We start from the raw sequence: 19,834 nt of genomic DNA on the forward strand, positions 1-19,834 counted from the left end.
GTGAAAATATTTACAGATCCCTCACATTCTGGACATAAACTGTTTCAACTCCTACCCTCAAAACGACGCTATAGAGCACTGCACACCAGAACAACTAGACACAAGAACAGTTTTTCCCCGAAGGCCATCACTCTGCTAAACAAATAATTCCCTCAACACTGTCAAACTACTTACTAAGTCTGCAGTACTATTAATCTTCTCATTGTTCCTATCACCCATCTCCTTCCACTTATGACTGTATGACTGTAACTTTGTTGCTTGTATCCTTACAATTTATATTGATTGGTTCCTGATTGCTTATTTGTACCCTATGACTATCATTAAGTGTTGTACCTTAAAATTCTTAATGATCTTTTATGTACACTGAGAGCATATGCACCAAGACAAATTCCTTGTGTGTCCAATCATACTTGACCAATAAAAAATTCTATTCTATTCTATTCTATTCTATTCTATTCTATTCTATTCTATTCTATTCTATTCATCTGGAACCTGCCGATTCTAGGGCCTTTAATTCAAGGAAAAGACACCCAAAAAGCAATATACCGATATATCAATATTTTAGTTTCCCTCAGGATGATCTCAAATACTTCAGGAAAATAAAAGTTTAGAAAATGCAATCAGTTCATAACTGCCTAGAGGATGGCTCACCTCTCTATAATGCACTACTTTCAACAGACCACTCTGATTGTAGGCCCAATTCAAACTCATTTAATTTTCAAAACCACACCCAATCTAATGAGAAGGTTCAAACCACCCCATTTATGTATTTTAATCTATTTCTATTCCGGTTGTTCCTTCTTCTCCCACATAAAGCTATCCACATGCTTTAGCCCATTATAGAAGTGAAATCTGTTATCAATCTAAATCGGATCCATTTTATTTTCTCCTTGGACGGCACTAACAATTTCACATGTGAAGCAGGGAATGGAAATTATTATTTTTTGAAATAAAATGCCTACAGGCTCGGAACAGGTACACACTTTTACTCAAGGCCAATTTTCTTTTCTAGCATTTTTCTGCACGATCATGTGAAGCTGGGGTGGGTGACCCCAATCATTCCGGATAGCGCCGTACTGCCAAAATTCAAGCCCTACCTGCTGAGAACTTAACAGATTTTTCTTTTTCTTGTCAGAAGAAAGAAAAGCTAAGAGTCTCATGCGTTTTCAGAAGTGAGATATATTTTTTTCCTCCCCCTCCTGGGAAGAACCAAACTTCCAGATCCCACTTGTGTTAAAATGATCCCTCCCCTGGATCTGCTGGAAAGTCAGCCGAAGAGAAAACAAAACAACACAAAAATACCCAAAGGTGCTTTTTTCAAGAGGCAACTAGACCTTCTAGACCTTCTAATTTTGATACAGAATCAGAAACTTGATAGAAGAGATAAGTGGACATAAGGTGGACTTGAAACCAGAGATGTTCTTACTTGGGATACTAACCAGAACTTATAGTAAAGATATTCAGTATTTGATATTACACATAATTATGGCGGCAAGGATTGCCTATGCACAGCTCTGGAAAAATGAAAAAGATACCAACAGAGGAAGAAACAATCAAGAAAATTCTGGACCGTGCGGAGATGGACAAATTAACGAAAGAAATAAAGGAAAAGAAAGAGACAGAATATTATCAGATATGGACCAAATGGTACGAGTGGTTGGAAAATAGGAAAACTGAATAGAAATAAAGGATGGAGAAGAGAAGATAACAAATGTGTAAAATATTGTAAATAAATGAAACTCGATGTAAAGGGACGATAAAGTCAAAGATAGTAAAAAAAGAAGGGAAAAGGGGAATGTAGAAAGCAGACAGCTGAAGGAACGAAACAGTCACGTAAAAAGAAAACACAGATTATGTGTTTATGTTATGTATGTTTGTGTTGTGTTGTGTCATTGTAATGAAATCAATAAAAACTTTAAAAAATGTGACCTGAATGACTGAGAATCTCCAGAGACGATACAAAACAACACATTCACTCCCCGTGGTGTATTATTCCAGAAGTTAGGTGCTGTGTCTCTTAACCTCTTAAGTGGGGTAAGTGAACAGGAAGGACAAAGAAGATTATAGCACTGAGAAAACAGAACTTTTCAGTATAGGCAGTCCTCGGACTTACAACAGTTCGTTTAGTGGCCGTTCAAAGTTACGTCGTCACTGGGGGAAAAATGACTTTTGACCTTTCTTCACACTTGCCAACGAACTCAGCATCCCCATGATCAAAATTCAGAGGCTTGGCAACTGACTTGCATTTATGACGGTTGCAATGTCCTGGGGGTCACGCGATCCCCTTTTACGACCTTCTGACCAGCAAAGTCCATGGGGAAGCCGGATTCATTTAACAACCAGGTTACTAACCGAACGAGTGCAGTGATTCACTTAACAATGGTGGCAAGAAAGTGGGGCAAAACTCACTTAACAACTGTGTCGCTGAGCAATAGAAATTTGGGTTACAAGTCAAGGACTACCTGCATTTGAAACTGGTAAGGCTTTTCCTGGAAAATATTTGACACTTCCGGCTTTCCTTTTGCTTGATTCACAGAAGTAGCCACTTATTTATGACACATAATACTATTTTAAGCTCTGAAATTTGCTTCTGAAAGAATAGAATAGAATAGAATAGAATAGAATAGAATAGAATAGAATAGAATAGAATAGAATAGAATAGAATAGAATAGAATAGAATAGAATAGAATAGAATAGAATAGAATAGATAGAATAGAATAGAATAGAATAGAATAGAATAGAATAGAATAGAATAGAATAGAATAGAATAGAATAGAATAGAATAGAATAGAATAGAATAGAATTCTTTAATGGCCAAGTGGTGATTGGGCACACAAGGAATTTGTCTCCAGTGCATAAGCTCTCAGCATACATACAAGCAACAAGTGATAAATCATGATCATAATCCGTATGTAAGCTAACCTCTGAATGTGTAAGAAATGTAACAGCCACTGTGTAGGACAAACACACAGAAAACTAGCACAGCGTAGCCAGATATGCCAACTAGAAGTTGGAAGACACAATGAAAACTGCTTATTTTACAACTCATGGGCAGACTTAACCATAGTTTCGACTGGGAAACTGTGAGCTTCCTAGATTAAGGCAAATCCAAAACTGCAAGAAAAATTCCTGGAAGCCTGGCACTCAGCCAAATTGTGCCATCAACAGACACACAGACATGAATGACATCTACATACCATTAAAAAGAAGCAAAAGCCTCCCCCCCCCAAAAAAAAGGAAATCAATACTCAGACGAGTAGAGATTAACACCAAGATTAATACTAGAGCAATAATCACAAAACAAACAATGCTCCAGTCAAAGAACTAGCTTAGACAAACAATCAAGCAGTAAACAAAACTAAAGAAGCTACCGAAAACACTCCCACCAATACCGGTACATAAACAGAGAGCAAATCACATTCCTTTTTAGCACTGATGATGTTACCTATTTGGGTCATGAAACATCTGCAAGAAAACAGCCAAGCTCAGAGGGCACCAAAGACTCCCCCTGTAGAATTTTCCATGGCTAAAATCTATCCCATTTCCTCACATGCATTTGTTTTGCGTTTGGCTGGAGTAATGTTTTTTTTTTCCAGAAGTTTACTTTCAGCATGATTTAAAACACCTTTGTTTAATTAAACAGAAAAAGCAAACCAGAAGCCAGGAATCATTTCACTCCGTTCAAGTTTTTAATCCGTGGCATCCTTTTTTTTTTTTTTTTCAGAAACTGTGCCTTGTCTCGGGCTTTGCAACCCCACCACCACCCCAAAAAAAAAGAAATATTGCAGAAGTCTCCAAAAGCAACAGGTTTGTTTACGTGGAAAGTCTGCTGCTTCCTCCGTGGATGAAAATTCTCTTTTCAAAGACAAGGAATACATTGAGCCGCGTCGGTGGTCCTTAAGAGGCACTGAATAGATGTGGATGCAACACCAAGAGAACAAAAATGAAACCAAAAAAAAAATGTCTTGTTGGCTTGCTTGCTTTTCAATTGCTTAATTGAAACTTAACTAATTCAAATTTAACTAATTAGTTTGAAGACAGATTCACAGAGATACATAGGATACTGACCCCCATCTAACACAGAGGGATAAATGTGCGTCAAAGCTTGCCTATCAATATAGCTCTCGTGCAGTAATGGGGAACCAATGCCCAAGTGCCCTTTCTGCAGGCACGTGAGCCATCACCCAGCTCAGCTCCACCGTGCATGTGTGCACGCTTCCCGCCGGCCAGTTGATTTTTGGGATGCACGGGGCGCATGCAGGAGACACGTGTGCATGTACAGGGGATCGCCATGCATGCAAGGAGGGGTGGGGGGAGCATGGGGGGATGCAGCACATTCCCCCGTGGCCCGTTTTTGGGCCCAGGAGGCTGCAGAAAGGCCTACGGGGGGTGTTGCGCGCGCATGCGCGGGGGGTGGGGTGGGCAGAGCATGGGGGTTGTGCACCAGAGTTCATAAGCCCAGAAACACTAATGCACTCCTAAGTTAAAAAAATAACACAAGCCATAGCGGGGATGAATAATAGATGCCACGTATTTCGCAAAAGACGCTCCCGCCAAGAAAATGATTGCAGTCTAAATAAGCAACCATTCAAAGCCGTGCCAGATACTGCCGCCCGCAATAATTGCGCCCAATTTCGCTCCGCAATCAATTCTGCTTAGGCTGAAATGGTTCTACCATTAACCATACATCAGAAATCACCGTCAGGGTTCTCCCATTTCCTGACACAACATAATTCTCCTGATAAACAATAATGCCTTGGAACGGGGCCCGGCGGTGACCCAATTCAACTTAGGAAAAGTTATTGTTGCAAGATTTAATACTAATTGCGTGGATTAAGGGCATGATGGGTTGTCATGAAGTGCTTTAATTTCGCACAAAGAGGTCCAGGAAGTTCACCCAAATTGGCCCAGGGCCGAGAGATTTCCAAAAATTAAGCTTTCAAAATCTAAAGCGGTTGATAGGAACTGCATGGGAACAAGCCCGGCACATCAATTCAAGTCTCGCAGAGAATAAATATTTTCGTTCAGAACTGGAATGTATTATCAGAGATAGCCCCCAGACATACATCTAGGAGAGGAACATTAACTACAATGGACTGACTTATTACCTGTAACTACACTGAATTGAAGATCGATTTCTTGGATTTAAATTCTGAGATTTGTCCAGGAAAGAAAGAAAGAAAGAAAGAAAGAAAGAAAGAAAGAAAGAAAGAAAGAAAGAAAGAAAGAAAGAAAGAAAGAAAGAAAGAAAGAAAGAAAGAAAGAAAGAAAGAAAGAGGAGAGGGGGAGGGAGGGAGGGAGGGAAGGAAGGAAAAGGAAACAGGACAATGGAAGAAAGGAGAAAAAAAAAAAAACCTAACCATTTATTACAGGTAGTCCTCAACTTACAAACACAATGGAGTCCAAAATTTCTGTTGCTAAGTGAGACATTTGTTCCTTTCTGCCGCGGTTCTTAAGTGAATCTCTGCAGATGTTAAATTAATAACCCGGTTATTAAGTGAATCTGGCTTCCTTATCGACTTTACTTGTCAGGAGGCCCCAAAAGGGGATCACATGACCCCCGGAAGAGATGGCAGCTGTCATAAAGGAGGAGGAAGGAGGACCACAGCCAAGACCTGGACGACGGAGAATCTCCGAAGATGTTTAAAAGGCAGGTTCAGAAATGGAAGAGAGAAAAATTGCTTCAGCTTGAAATGCCAGAAATTCAGTATTTCAGGTAGGACCCTGAAAATATTGTTCTTGTCAAGACCCAGTAGAGAACGAACCCGTCCTTCCCTCTTTGTCATGCACGTTCTCCCCAGATCAACCCTACGGTTCAGCAAGGTCTCTTGATCTCCAGGCTAAAATTCTACCCCCATTTGCCAGCTGTTAACATTCCCCATCTCATCCTTTCCGCAAGATGTCCAGAGGTGATCGCCCTTCCCTCAACTTCACAGAAAATTACACTGTCAGGTCTTATTAAGGAGAAAAGGAAGGAAAGCGCTGGGGTGTTTTGCTCCCTCTTGGCTCTCTCTCCCACCCACCCACCCCCACCCCGAGTAAAATACAAAGCCGAGTTGCTAAATTCAGGCGGGGCCGCTCTTATCCTTGAGGTCCTTGAAGAATTCAGGATTCCTAACCAAACCATCTGTCATGGTTAGGGGTGGATTTTGAGAAAGGCTGGCACGTATTTATGTATTTTCTTTGGAGACTGGGCTGCAAGTTGGCTAGGAGCAAGACGGTGGAGAAGAGAGAGAGAAAGTCAGTAATCCTTGGAAAAAGAGAGGCGCATTTTCGAATATTACTAAAGCCCAAATTCTCACTTAAGTCCAACCTCTACAGCAGGGGTGGGATTCACATAATTTACCTACCGGTTCGCCCAGCACCGAAAATATGAGCGCGCGCACGCATGTGCACGACCTTCCACCTCCGCGCATGCACACAGCTTGAAAACGTGGTTAAAGCTGCTTGCAATTACTGCAGGTTCAAATCCCACCAGGTCCAAGGTTGACTCAGCCTTCCATCCTTTATAAGGTAGGTAAAATGAGGACCCAGATTGTTGGGGGCAATAAAAGTTGACTTTGTATATAATATACAAATGGATGAAGACTATTGCTTAACACAATGTAAGCCGCCCTGAGTCTTCGGAGAAGGGTGGGATATAAATGCAAATAATAAATAATAAATAAAAGAGGACAGCCTAGCTCTGGGGCAGGTCGCTACTACCGGTTCACCCGAACCGGCTGAATACCATCTCTGCTCTACACCCTGGCCAAATAAAAATTCCCACCACTACAGTCAACCGTCTGTTCCGATTACTAGCATACAAATGATTTCACCTTTTTGTTTTTCCTCCATAAGAAACCAGTATTATATTTTTCTTCTAGTTTTATAACTTTTATCATAAAACACTGAAATTACCGCAGACCGGGTTTGTCTATCCCAGAGGTCTTGCAAACTTGGCTCTTCTAAGACTTGTGGACTTCCAACTCCCAGAGTTCCTGGGAAGTTGAAGTCCACAAGTCTTAAAACAGCCAAGTTTGCAGACCCCTGGCCTATCCCATTAAACCATGGTTTGTTTAAGTGCAAATAATGAACCAACTATAGCTATCTGGGTTCATGCACTGCTCTAAACCATCATGTAGCTTGATTTTGGTATTTCCCTGGGAGAGAATTAAGCTGTCAGCCCTGGAGGCCATCTTTTCTTTGGAGCTTCAGGGCTGCCGCATTTAGTGCCTGGGAGGGGGGATTTGCAAGGAGTTGGTGAAAATATATAGCCATAACAACATTCTTTTCTCCGAGAGTCAAGGACGTTCAGCCTGCACTTGGATGGGAGTGACTGGGGGTTGTCTCCAGTTCCAACGGTGGCTTGATTGGATCATGTGACGGACATGCGGGTGCAGGGGATGGGTCTTCGACTTTCTTTTGGGTGGGGAAAACCCGGGAACTTTCAGATTCGGGGTTTCCCAGATGTGCCAACATGACATCTCTAACAAAATGGATCTTTGAGGAATCGCTAGCCTCGGAGTTTTCTTCGGTTGGGGGTGTTACTTGGAAGCCTGACATAAGCTTCAAGGATAAAGCTACAGTGGTGTCATCAAAGCCATGGTTCACACGGACCCACATTTTAATAGATATTAAAAGGACTGATTAAGGGCCATCGGGATGGAAAATAGAATCTCCACGTTCACTAGTTGAGTAAGCAAAAATCACCTTGGATAGAAAACCATGGCCTTCAGTCTGGAGGAATCTAACAGGCAAACCACATGAAGTAAAACTTTGCACTGGTTCAAACAAATCTATTATTTTAGGGATTGTTAACATTTTTGATTGATTAGCTTTATTAAGAAATAAGCAGCCTTCTAAGACGAATGAAGGCAAATCTACGGGTCTCAGGATAATGTCGCAGGATCCCATCTGGGTCGGTCATCAGAACCAACCTCTGGTTGACCCAGATGGAGTCCTGTAGCCTTCTCAAAAGTGCAAATTACCGGTCTATGCAAAATGTTCTACCTGCTTTTTGATTACAATGAGAGAACCTCGAGTATTTTGAGAAAGTAAGAATTTAGCTTCCAATGTTTTTTAGACGTTTATAGTTCAGATGCCTGAACTATCTACCCTAACATCTCGCAAGGCAATAGTGACACCTGCTGGTTTGTCTCCCACAAAGGAATTTGAATTACTAAAATTCCAAGCAACCTCAAGTGAAAGTTTTGGAAAGTTTTATTACTATGGTGTTTCCCCAAAAATAAGACCTCCCTGGCTAATAAGCAGAACCGGGCTTTTGAACACATGCGCTAAAATAAGCTCCCCCCCCCCGGGAAAGTAAGCCCTCCCCAAAAATATTTAGACACATGCGCAGCTGGTCCCCGCCATTTCCTCTGGATAGGGTTAGGGAGACAGAGCTGGAAATCAGGTAAGACGGCAAGAGGAGCCCCGTCTTGCTCCACGCGCCCCAAAATAATAAGACCTCCCCGAAAATAAGGCCAAGCGCTTATTTCGGGTTTCAAAAATATATATGACAGGGTCTTATTTTCGGGGAAACACAGTACTATTTATTTATTAAACGTATATGCAGCCCATCTTACTGTCAAACAACTCTGGGTTACAAACAACATAAAAACAAAGGTACAAAATGTTAAAATTATTATTTTAAGGATGTTTGCGAGGTTGGGAAGAAGATCTGCACAATCCTTGAAACCCTAAGCGTTTTCCATAGCTCAACTGGAGACACAGCAGAAATTGTTTACAGTAGATAGTTCAGTAAGAGCACTCAGGCGTACAGGAATTGCAGTCCTCGACTTGCGATCACGACTAAGCCCAAAATTTAGGTTGCTAAACGAGACAGTTGTTAAGTGAGTTTTGCCCCATTTTACGACCTTTCTGTTCAGTGAAGCGGTGCACTTGTTACGTTAGTAACGCGGTTAAGTGGCTGGGTTACTTACGGGACCGCCTACTGCTACCGATTGCCTCCCACCGACCCATGCGCTCTCACAGAGAGGGACTCCTCAGGGTGCCGTCCGCCAAGCAATGTCGGCTGGCGGCCCCCAGGGGAAGGGCCTTCTCTGTGGGGGCTCCCACCCTCTGGAATGAACTTCCCCCAGGAATCCGTCAACTGCCTGACCTTCGGACCTTCCGCCGCGAGTTGAAGACATACCTATTTATTCGCGCAGGACTGGCTTAGAAATTTTTAGTAGTTTTTAATATTTGGATTTAAATTTTATGGGGTTTTATGGTTTTAAATGGATTTTAATTTGGCCTTATATTTAATAAGTTTTTTAATTATTGTTTTATTGTGCACTTTTTACGTGTTTTATTTGGCTGTGAACCGCCCTGAGTCCTTCGGGAGAAGGGCGGTATAAAAATCTAATAAATGAAAATGAAATGAAATGAAATCTGGCTTCCCCATTGATTTTGCTTGTCAGAAGGTCGCAAAAGGAGATCACGTGACCTCAGGGCCCTGCAACCGTCATAAATATGAACTATTTTGCCAAGCATCTGAATTTTGATTGCATGACCACAGAGTTGTAGCAATGGTTGCAAGTGTGAAAAACAGTCGCCACTCACTTTTTTCCCATGTTGTAACCTTCAATGGTCACTAAACGAACGGTTGTAAGTCAAGGACTACATGTACACTTGTCCCTGAAGATCATCCAGAAACATTGGCTGATCTAGAACAGTGGCCCCCCAACCTTTTGGGCACCAGTCCCCTGGAGAGAGGTTTTTCCGTGGACCAGAAAGGGCTTGGTTTTGCATGCTGCCTACATCCACGGATGGGGTTTCACTAATTTGTGCAGCCCGGTTGCTGGAATGCCGTGGACCGGTGTCGGTCCATGGACCAGGGGTTGGGGAGTCCCTGACCTAGAATATAATTGTTCAAGCAGCTATGGGCACCAGTTGATTTTTGTTGTGGCTTTCCAGTGGCCAGCAGAGCCAGGGCCATATGACAGGTATCAGATGCCTTCGGAGTCAGACATCAGTGAGGCAGACGAACAGCTGGAGCCTGTTCCCAGTGTACCCATGCGCAGAGTTGCTAGATGAAGGGAACAGCTAAAGAACAAGGGTCAACTTGGGACTAAGGCCACAGGTGGACGATGAAGGGCCCCTCCCAGAGGGAATGAAAGAGGAGCGAAAGGGGAGTGGAATTTGCAGGAGACAATTAGTTCATTCCTGCATCCTTGCCAAGTATTGCGGCCTCTGAAGGATATCGGCCTGGCCACTCTCCAAGCCTGATAAAGGTCGGTAATTGTGAACTATCTTGAAAGACGGTGGGAGAGGAAAGACTTTGCTGGAGAGGAATTCACTGTAAATTAAATTAGTATCGGGACGAGAACTCGGCTTCATGCTGCTGGGGAAGCCTAGGTCAGAACAACTTTCCCATACAGTACCTCTGCTTGAAACACTGACGGCCAGTCCAACTCCAAGCACCATTTAAATTTTCACCATGACAAAGGTCAGTAAAGTAATGCTAATATATAATATGATCACAACGCCAAGTTCTAATAAATAGGCCAGCTGCCATATTTTGCGCTATCTGAAGTTTCTGAACATTCCGAAGACATTCCTCAATACAATACCACACACGGTAATAATACGTATATGTGGCCCAAGTCTTAGTTAATATACGATCGCTTTAATAATGTTGAACAAGAGGTAATCTAAATCAAGATAAAATCTAGCAAACGAGAAGCTCTGTTAAAATTAAGAAAATAAAATGAAAGGAGGTTTATTTATTTTTCTTTCTTTCAGGGTTGCTGCTGGAAGATAGTCCATCAATCCCTGCCACCCACTTTAGACATGGACATACACTGGTGGGAACAAAAAAATGGAGAGATTCTTGAAATTGATAAAAACTGGTCATGTATAAATGACCAGTTGCATGCAGCATGTATAATTGCTTACTTTATGTACCAAAAGCTGTATCAAAGAGCATAACCAGCATTTCTACATTTGCTCTTAATTTGAGTCATTTCCTATCCTTTTTTTTTTTTTTGCAATTTAGTTAACTTAATAAAGAAGCTATTCAGGATGTTATTGGACTGGATATTGTTTACCAATATCGACCAATAGATTTCCAAACTTTTAAGTTATGAAGTCCATCGGGTTCATGCTTCTCAAAAAATACTCACTCCAAGATGTAACTAGTTTAATAAGGGTGCTTGTCTGGACTAATTAATTGCTGGTCAGAGGGAAGCTGCTTTGAAAGGCAACATGATACTAGCACCAGTATGCTTGCTTCTCATCGTGAAAAGACACAACGACAATGCTTTGCTGCCATGCTTACGCAACGATCAGAAGTTACTTCTGCACATCGGGGAGGAGATTTTAGAACTATTTCTTTTCGTTTTCTCCCTTTGCATTAATCTTTATCTTTTTAAGTGTAAATGCGTGATAAAAGTATTATAAAAAGAAGAACCGCCGCAAGAACATTCCTCTCGAGAAGAATGACATTTCTCGACTCCTTCCACTGAGGGCAAAAGAAACAAACTTTCAGCAAGCCAACATTAAGGGTGACCTTGAGGTTAAACAAGGTTATTTATTATGCAAGGACTATCCTAATTTAGGACTATCCTAATTTAGGATAGTCCTAATTTAGGACTATCACTAACGATTCCTCCACAGCATTGGAAAACATTCTTGGAAATTAATGTTAATTTCAGTTCAGCTGCTTTTCTGAATTGGAAGGCGGGAGTTACCTTAGCAAAGAGAAGACATCATATGAGTTACGCACACAATTTGGATCCACTTGCAGATTCTTTTGGATTTCTGAGACACCCTTAAAGACAAATAAAATGGTACATTAACATTTTTGTTTTGCTAACACTGAAATTAAAGTCTCTCTTCCTAATTAAAAAACTCTACTCGCATGTTTTGTCAACAGTGTTTATAGCCTACCCTTTTACATGGGATGTTTAACACATTCTTTCTTTATCCCCAAGTTCCTCTTCATCATCTTATTTTAATGACCCCATAATCCCTTGTAAGGTGGAGTCTGGGCAACTAAATGAATCTAGCAGAGTGTTTGCTGGCCGGATGCCCTTCCTGTCGCCAATGCGGAGTTATATTCAGCAGAGATATTCTCATCGTGCCCCAAGGGAGAAATATCTGCCTCTACCTAGGATCGAACTCACAGCCTCCTGATTGTGAGGTGAGAGCTCACCTCACCTCACAATCACCTCACCCCCTCTAGAGCAGGGGTCTCCGGGATTCTGGGAGTTGAAGTCCACAAGTCTTAAAGTTGTCAAAGTTGGAGACCCCTGCTCTAGACCATCACACCACTCCCCAAGCTACTATTTTTCTTATTTATTTATTAATTAGATTTTTGTCCCACCTTTTTTTTTTTATAAATACCTCAAGGCAATGAACATACCAAACATACTGACGACGCCTTCCTCCACAACAACAACCCTGTGAGGTGGGTTGGGCTGAGAGAGTGTGGCTGTCCCGAAGTCACCCAGCTGGCTTTCATGCCTGAAGTGCGACTAGAACTCACAGTCTCCGGGTCTCTAAGCCAACACCTTTAACCACTAGGGCCAAACTGTCTCTCTTATGTTTCACAGTTAATTCGATTTTTATAAAATGGAAAAAAATATTCTGGAAAGCTAATTTGCTATGCGGGTTGATGATTTTAAGAAGTTAAGGACTCAGCAGGTGTAAGCTTACCTTTCGTTCGTACAAGGCTCCATAATAGCCATCATTCAGCCCAAAAATGATTTCATTCGGGCTACGAGCATGTATCTGTTAAGTAAAACCAGTGTCACAGATTCAGTCAGCTTACTTTAAAGCCATTGTTTTAGTTCTTTTAGCACCCAGAGTGGCATTCTTTGTAGGGATCATTTGTTTTGTGGCATCCTTCTGTTATTCAGGTTCACCACTGACCCTATAGAGGGGAAAGGAAGAAGCTGAAACTCGATCCCATGAGTAGATTCATTTTCTGGGCCACAACGAACATCATAAGAGAGCTTAAAAACTAAGACATAATCACACATAACCTTAGCTTTCAGGGGCCTAGGCCACCCCCCCAAAATCCAGCATCGTAGTAATTTTGCTAAATCTTCAGTATTTGTAGTCGACTGAAGTACGCCTAAAGCTAAACATCTGGAATTCACTGAAGAAACTTCTTAGATGAGAAGTGAAATGTTTTCAAGGAAAAACACCTCTGGGGGCAACCATGACCTGGATGATTGAGAACCTCCATAAACATTTAACCATCTGGAACTTTTAATTTGAACAGATAATGAACAAGCAAATTGAATATACTTCTATCTGCAGACTGTCAACTTTCAAAATGAGTGATTAATGAGACAACTCTGTAGTCCACTGGCTCATCCTTTGAGAGTGTGGCCTGATATGACGAGAATCATCGTCGTCTTCTTTTAACAACCCCATAATCCCTTGCAGGGTGGAGTCTGGGCAACTGAATGGAGCTGAGTGTTTCCTGGCCGGATGCCCTTCCTGTTGCCAACGCGGAGTTTTGTTCAGCAGATATATTCTCACTGTGGCCCAGAGAGAGAAATATCTGCCTCTACCTAGGATCTAATTCACAGCCTGATTGTGAGGCGAGAGAGCCCCCCTCTAGGCCACCGTATCACTCTGATATGATGAGAATGACCAATGCATATTAAACTGATCGTGTTTCTTTTACCCTAATGCTGGACAGTCTCATGATCATTTAAGAAAAGTATGTATCATAAATTGAAAATTAATTGTAGTGGCAACTGACGTTCAGTAACAAGTTGACAAAAAGGGCCTCTGGTGGCTCAGACTGCTAAGACAGTCTGTTATTAACAGCAGCTGCTTGCAATTACTGCAAGTTCAAGTCCCACCAGGCCCAAGGTTGACTCAGCCTTCCATCCTTTATAAGGTAGGTAAAATGAGGACCCAGATTGTTGGGGGCAATAAAATTGACTTTGTATATAATATACAAATGGATGAAGACTATTGCTTAAAATAGTGTAAGCCGCCCCGAGTCTTCGGAGAAGGGCAAGATATAAATGCAAATTTTAAAAAAAATGCACTTACTTAAACAAATAAACAGGAAGATCATAGGCAGGCAAAGCAGCGGGAGTGGGAATGATATTTGACTTCCTGCTGGCTTCCCCACTGATTTTGCTTGTGGGAAACTGGCAGGGGAGTGTTGAAATCATAATCACGTGACTGCAGGGATGCCGCAATAGCCACAGTTTCGCATGTGGAACTGACCTGAACATCATGGAAATTTCAATTCCAGAGGACTAATGAGTCCTGGATTCTTTCATGCATTTTAAAAATTAATTGTTTAAATTAATTAATTTAAATTGAATTAATTACTAATTTAAATTAATTTGCAGGGATGCCACAATAGCTACAATTTTGCACGTAGAACGGACCTGAACGTCGTGGAAATTTCAATTCCACAGGATTAATGATATTAAGCTGCCAATATTTTGTCCAGCATGTGCTAACTTTATATCTTGCACCACAAGTCCTTTTCAAAAGGCAACTGGATTTTCTTAGGTTTTTTCCCCCCCTTGAAAATGTTTTCACTTCTCATCCAAGAAGCTTCTTCAATTCTTCAGAAGCTTCTTGGATGAGAAAAGAAACATTTTTCATGAGGGGGGGGGGGAAAACCCAAGAAAGTCTGGTTGCCTTTTCTAAAGGATCTTTGGGACAACCATAACCTGGATCACTGAGCATCTCCATAGACACTTATATCTTGCAACAATTCTTTGCTAGTCCATCAACAGATATTTGCTGTAAATATCCTTAAATAGCCAATCCAAGTTGAAACAGTATTCTTTTCTTTTACCTGCTGGCCCAAATATTTGAGTCCATCTAGATTGACTTTCCACTCAATCAGTAGCTGATAGGTATCATTCTTGCCACCCCATATCCTCACCACAAAACAGGATACAGACGTATCAAGGCGGTCAGGCATTAGACCAAAATCAAGGCTTCGCCATGTCGGGTTCTGTTAGTGTGGAAAGAAGAGAGAACGAACTGTAAATATTCCAGATTGTTTTCCCACACAGAGATTAGTCTACCGCAGAGTTGGCAACCTGCGGCTCTTTCATCCCTCTGCTGCAGCTCCCTGTCACCGCCAGTCGGTTCCGCAATTGATAGGGCTTTCAGTTAAGACAGGTAAAGAAAAAGGATGCTGCGCTAGGAGGAGATTCTATGGAAGGGGAACCGGACTTCCAGTCGGCTCCAGAATTGAATGGGGGGTTTCCAGTTAGGACTTTTGTGGCTCTTTTGAGTGTTTAAGGTTGCCGACCCCTGGTCTACTGGTAGTCCGCGACATTAAGACCAGAATTAAATCCGGAATTAGAATCCTAAGTCATGGGTGGTCATTAAGCAAGTCACCATGTGGCCATGCCCAATTTTACCAATTTTGCTACTTTGTTGCAGCAGTCATTAAATGGGTCCATTTAATGGTTCTGCTACCATTCGAAATCAGCAAAAGAATGCTGAAAATTGCATAATAGGTTTCCAAAGGACACTGAAGGGCAAGCAGCTTGCACTTCCTGCAAATTAGACAGTTGCAGAATCTGTTCCATTCATGGGAGAGTCAGCTGCTCAGGGTTGATGGGATTAGCTTCATTTGGAACAAACAAAAGAAGGTGCTACTTGGAACTGGGCCAGTGACTCTAGGTCAGGGGTCGGCAACCCGGGTGCTCTGGAGCTGCATGTGGCTCTTTCATCCCTCTGCTGCAGCTCCCTGTCACCGCCAGTCGGTTCCGCAATTGATAGGGCTTTCAGTTAAGACAGGTAGAGGAAAAAGGATGCTGCGCTAGGAGGAGATTCTATGGAAGGGGAACCGGACTTCCAGTCGGCTCCAGAATTGAATGGAGGGTTTCCAGTTAGGACTTTTGTAGCTCTTTTGAGTGTTTAAGGTTGCCGACCCCTGGTCTACTGGTAGTACTCGACATTAAGACCAGAATTAAATCCGGAATTAGAATCCTAAGTCATGGGTGGGTGGTCATTAAGCAAGTCACCATGTGGCCATGCCCAATTTTACCAATTTTGCTACTTTGTTGCAGCAGTCATTAAATGGGTCCATTTAATGGTTCTGCTACCATTCGAAATCAGCAAAAAAATGCTGAAAATTGCATAATAGGTTTCCAAAGAACACTGAAGGGCAAGCAACTTGCATTTCCTGCAAATTAAACAGTTGCAGAATCTGTTCCATTCATGGGAGAGTCAGCTGCTCAGGGTTGATGGGATTAGCTTCATTTGGAACAAACAAAAGAAGGTGCTACTTGGAACTGGGCCAGTGACTCTAGGTCAGGGGTCAGCAACCCGGGTGCTCTGGAGCTGCATGTGGCTCTTTCATCCCTCTGCTGCAGCTCCCTGTTGCTGGTCGGCTCCACAATTGAGAGGGCTTCCGGTTAGGACAGGTAGAGGAAAAAGGATGCCGCGCTAGGAGATTCTATGATGGGGGAATCGGACTTCCGGTCAGCTCCAGAATTGAACGGGGGATTTCCGGTTAGGGCTTTTGTGGCTCTTTAGTGTTTAAGGTTGCCGATCCCTCCTCTAGGTCCTTGTCCAGCTATTAGGATCCAGCAGGGAGAGTCTATTGATTAAGTCCAAACGGTAGATGTCTCTTCATCTGAATCCAAAGTGCTGCACAGCCCTAATGTGGATACAGGTAGTCCTCAACTTACGACTGCAACTGGGCCCAAAGTTTATGTTGCTGAATGAGAAATTTGTTGAACAAGTTTTGCCCCATTTTACGACTTGTCTTGCCACATTTGTTAAGTGAATCACTGCAGTTGCTAAATTAGCAACGTATCTGTTAAGTGATCTGGCTTCCTCAGTGACTTTCCTTGTCGGAAGGCTGCAAAAGGGGATCACGTGACCCTGGGGCACTGCAACTCATAAATGTGAGTCGGCGGTCAAGCATCCGAATCTAAATCGCGTGACCATGGGGATGCTGCAATGGTCGTAAGTGTGAAAAACTCTCCTAACTCATTTTTTTCAGTGCCGCTGTAACTTTGAACGGTCACTAAGTGAACTGTTGTAAGTCGAAGACTACCTGTATATATATCAGACCTGGGAATTAGGAAGATCATCTGTATTGGGGAGACTTTTTCCAAAGGGACAGATGTGTATACCTTTTAGGAGCTGTGCTTTATTACAAATTGTCATTAAAAGCTTCACTAACAATTGATGGATCAGCTATGACCTTACCTGAACCAAAATAGACTAGCTTCTGTGATCCATTTCCTAATTAACCACACAAATTGTACTCAGTATGGAGCTATCCTTCAAAGATGGTCAGGAAATTGATTCAAACCACCGCTGCCCAACTATTACGTGACACTACTTGAAAAAGCAGTACTGGCTACCTGTGATCTCTCAAGATCAATGTAAGATACTTGTTTTCTATTCGTTCGATAGACCCCTTGCCCTTCAGCTCAAAGAAGCATTTGAGGTGGTTAAGGGAAATGTCAAAGCCACCATTCAAAGGACAGGGGGGGGGGGAAATAATTACTACTAGGTTCCATACACTGGTATGAGTAACAATAAAGGAGAATATTTGTAGCACAGGGTTGAAATGGGGGGGGGTCTATCCTTTGTTGGCATAGAAAAGAATAGAAATAGGAATAGGAATAGGAATAGGAATAGGAATAGGAATAGGAATAGGAATAGGAATAGGAATAGGAATAGAATAGAATAGAATAGAATAGAATAGAATAGAATAGAATAGAATAGAATAGAATAGAATAGAATAGAATAGAATAACAGAGTTGGAAGGGACCTTGGAGGTCTTCTAGTCCAACCCCCTGCTTAGGCAGGAAACCCTATACCATTTCAGACAAATGGTTATGCAGTCTCTTTTTAAAAACTTCCAGTGTTGGAGCATTTACAAGTTCTGGAGGCAAATTATTTCATTAATTAATTGTTTTTTCTGTCAGGAAGTTTCTCCTTAGTTCTAAGTTGCTTCTCTCCTTGACTAGTTTCCACCCATTGCTTCTTGTTCTGCCCTCAGGTGCTTTGGAGAATAGCTTGACTCCCTCTTCTTTGGGGCAGCGCCTGAGATATTGGAAGACTGCTATCATGTCTCCCCAATCCTTCTTTTCATTCAACTAAACCTACCCAATTCCAGCAACTGTTCTTTAAACGTTTTATCCTCCAGTCCCCTAATCCTCTTTGTTCTTCTTCTCTGCACTCTTTCTAGAATCTCCACATCAACTGCATGCAGTATTTCAAGTGTGGCCTTTCCAAGACATGATAAAATGGTATTAACACTTCATGTGATCTTGATGCAACGTTTTCTTGCAAACGTTTTATTACCCTAACTAGGTACAATCATCAGCGCTAGTGAGTATGAATCTAGGATCCAACACACATCCCACTGCCATTTGCTCTGTCCCCTTGGATGAGGCATCAAGGAGGCTGCCTTCTTGGTAACATCCCAATTACAACCAGGGAAATCCTACAAGGATTCTTGGTTCCACTTCTATTCATTGCCTTCATACAAATCAATCTTCTCAGACTCATAACAGCTACGTTAATCTTGTGGAATACAGGTAGTCCTTGACTTACGACCACAATGGAGCCCAAACTTTTAGGTTGCTAAATGAGAGAGAGTTTCACCCCAGTTTGCGACTTTTCTGGCCACATTTGTGAATCATTGCAGTTGTCAAGTTAGCAATACAGCTGTTAAGCAAATCTGGCTTCCCCCATTGACTTCGCTCGTCAGAAGGTCACAAAAGGAGATCACGTGACCCCAGGACACTGCGACTGTCGTAAGTATGAACCAGTTGCCGAGCGTCTGAATTCTGATCACGTGACCATGAGGATGCCGCAATGGTCATATCTGTGAAAACCGGTCATAAGTCATTTTTTTCAGCGCTGTTGTAACTTTGAGCTGTCACTAAACAAACTGTTGTAAGTTGAGGACCACCTGTACTTATCACTTATACCTAGCTACACCAGGTAGTTACACCAGTTGAAACACGAGCATCTATAGTGACAGTCACTAGCTTCAAAATGGCAGGCACAAGTAGCCAACTAGAGCAGCTTTTATTATTTTATTTCTTTAAGACATTTATACAGTATAACCACCCATCTTGTAACCAACATTAGGTCACTCCCAATCCAAAGTTAAAACAATATACAAAAACCATTATCAAAACTCCCAAAATTAACACATTACATTAAAAACAACAAAACCCTTCTTATTTCATGCAATGAATGCAATAAACATTAAAAACGGACGGGGCTCATCCTGTCGCATCCACCATTTTGAAGCCAATTACTGTAAATGCAGAACCTCCAGGCTGCAACCATTTAAAGCCGCTCCAATCTTTCCGTTAGATTATTGTGGCTGCCTTCTATAGACATGCATTCCATACTATGATCCACAAAATCTCGTCAAAAGCTGGTTAGCAGTCTCTGGTTTAAAGCAGTAATAGATATAACTGAGATAGTTTGCACAGAGAGTGACGTGAGGGGAAAAAGCGGTCCCATTTCGTGGTTAATAAACATTATAGAGCAAGGGTGGGCGACTATGGTGACTTTACCACCCGTGGACTTCAATTCCCAGAATTCCTGAGCCAGCATGGCTGGCTCAGGAACTCTGGGAGTTGAAATCCACAGGTCATAGGGTTCTCAGAATTGTCCACACCTGGTTTAAAGGGAAAGATTAAAAGAAAAACCTTAGTAAGGATAAATAAGTTCACTTACCAGTGAATTCTTTATGACCTCACTCTTATAAAATTCTATTAAGGAAAAAAAGAAAGAAAGAAAAGAAATTAAAAGGAAGTTAGGGATCACACTGCACAGATTCCTAAGGATATTGAGCCGGGAGAGCAAAACAGTGATCAATAATTAACTCAAGTGCAAGTCCAAGAGATGTCAAGGCATGCAA

The 19,834-nt window shown here is 41.9% G+C and overlaps 1 protein-coding gene across 4 annotated transcripts in view; it reads right to left on the minus strand.

The window, feature by feature from the left end:
- UVRAG (UV radiation resistance associated) overlaps positions 1-19,834 on the minus strand; it is a 98,320-nt gene that overhangs the window by 56,239 nt on the left and 22,247 nt on the right. For 2 of the 4 annotated variants that reach the window (XM_058185972.1, XM_058185975.1), the window contains exons 3-6: positions 19,651-19,685; positions 14,768-14,929; positions 12,643-12,717; positions 11,676-11,755 (exon numbers count right to left, since the gene is read on the minus strand). In XM_058185972.1, the coding sequence (XP_058041955.1) occupies positions 11,676-11,755; positions 12,643-12,717; positions 14,768-14,929; positions 19,651-19,685 (352 nt within the window). The remainder of the gene's footprint in view (positions 1-11,675; positions 11,756-12,642; positions 12,718-14,767; positions 14,930-19,650; positions 19,686-19,834) is intronic. The other 2 variants (XM_058185973.1, XM_058185974.1) reach the window with 2 other exon arrangements.

The sequence above is a fragment of the Ahaetulla prasina genome, chromosome 5 (genome assembly GCF_028640845.1).
Source record: "Ahaetulla prasina isolate Xishuangbanna chromosome 5, ASM2864084v1, whole genome shotgun sequence".
NCBI lineage: Eukaryota > Metazoa > Chordata > Lepidosauria > Squamata > Colubridae > Ahaetulla > Ahaetulla prasina.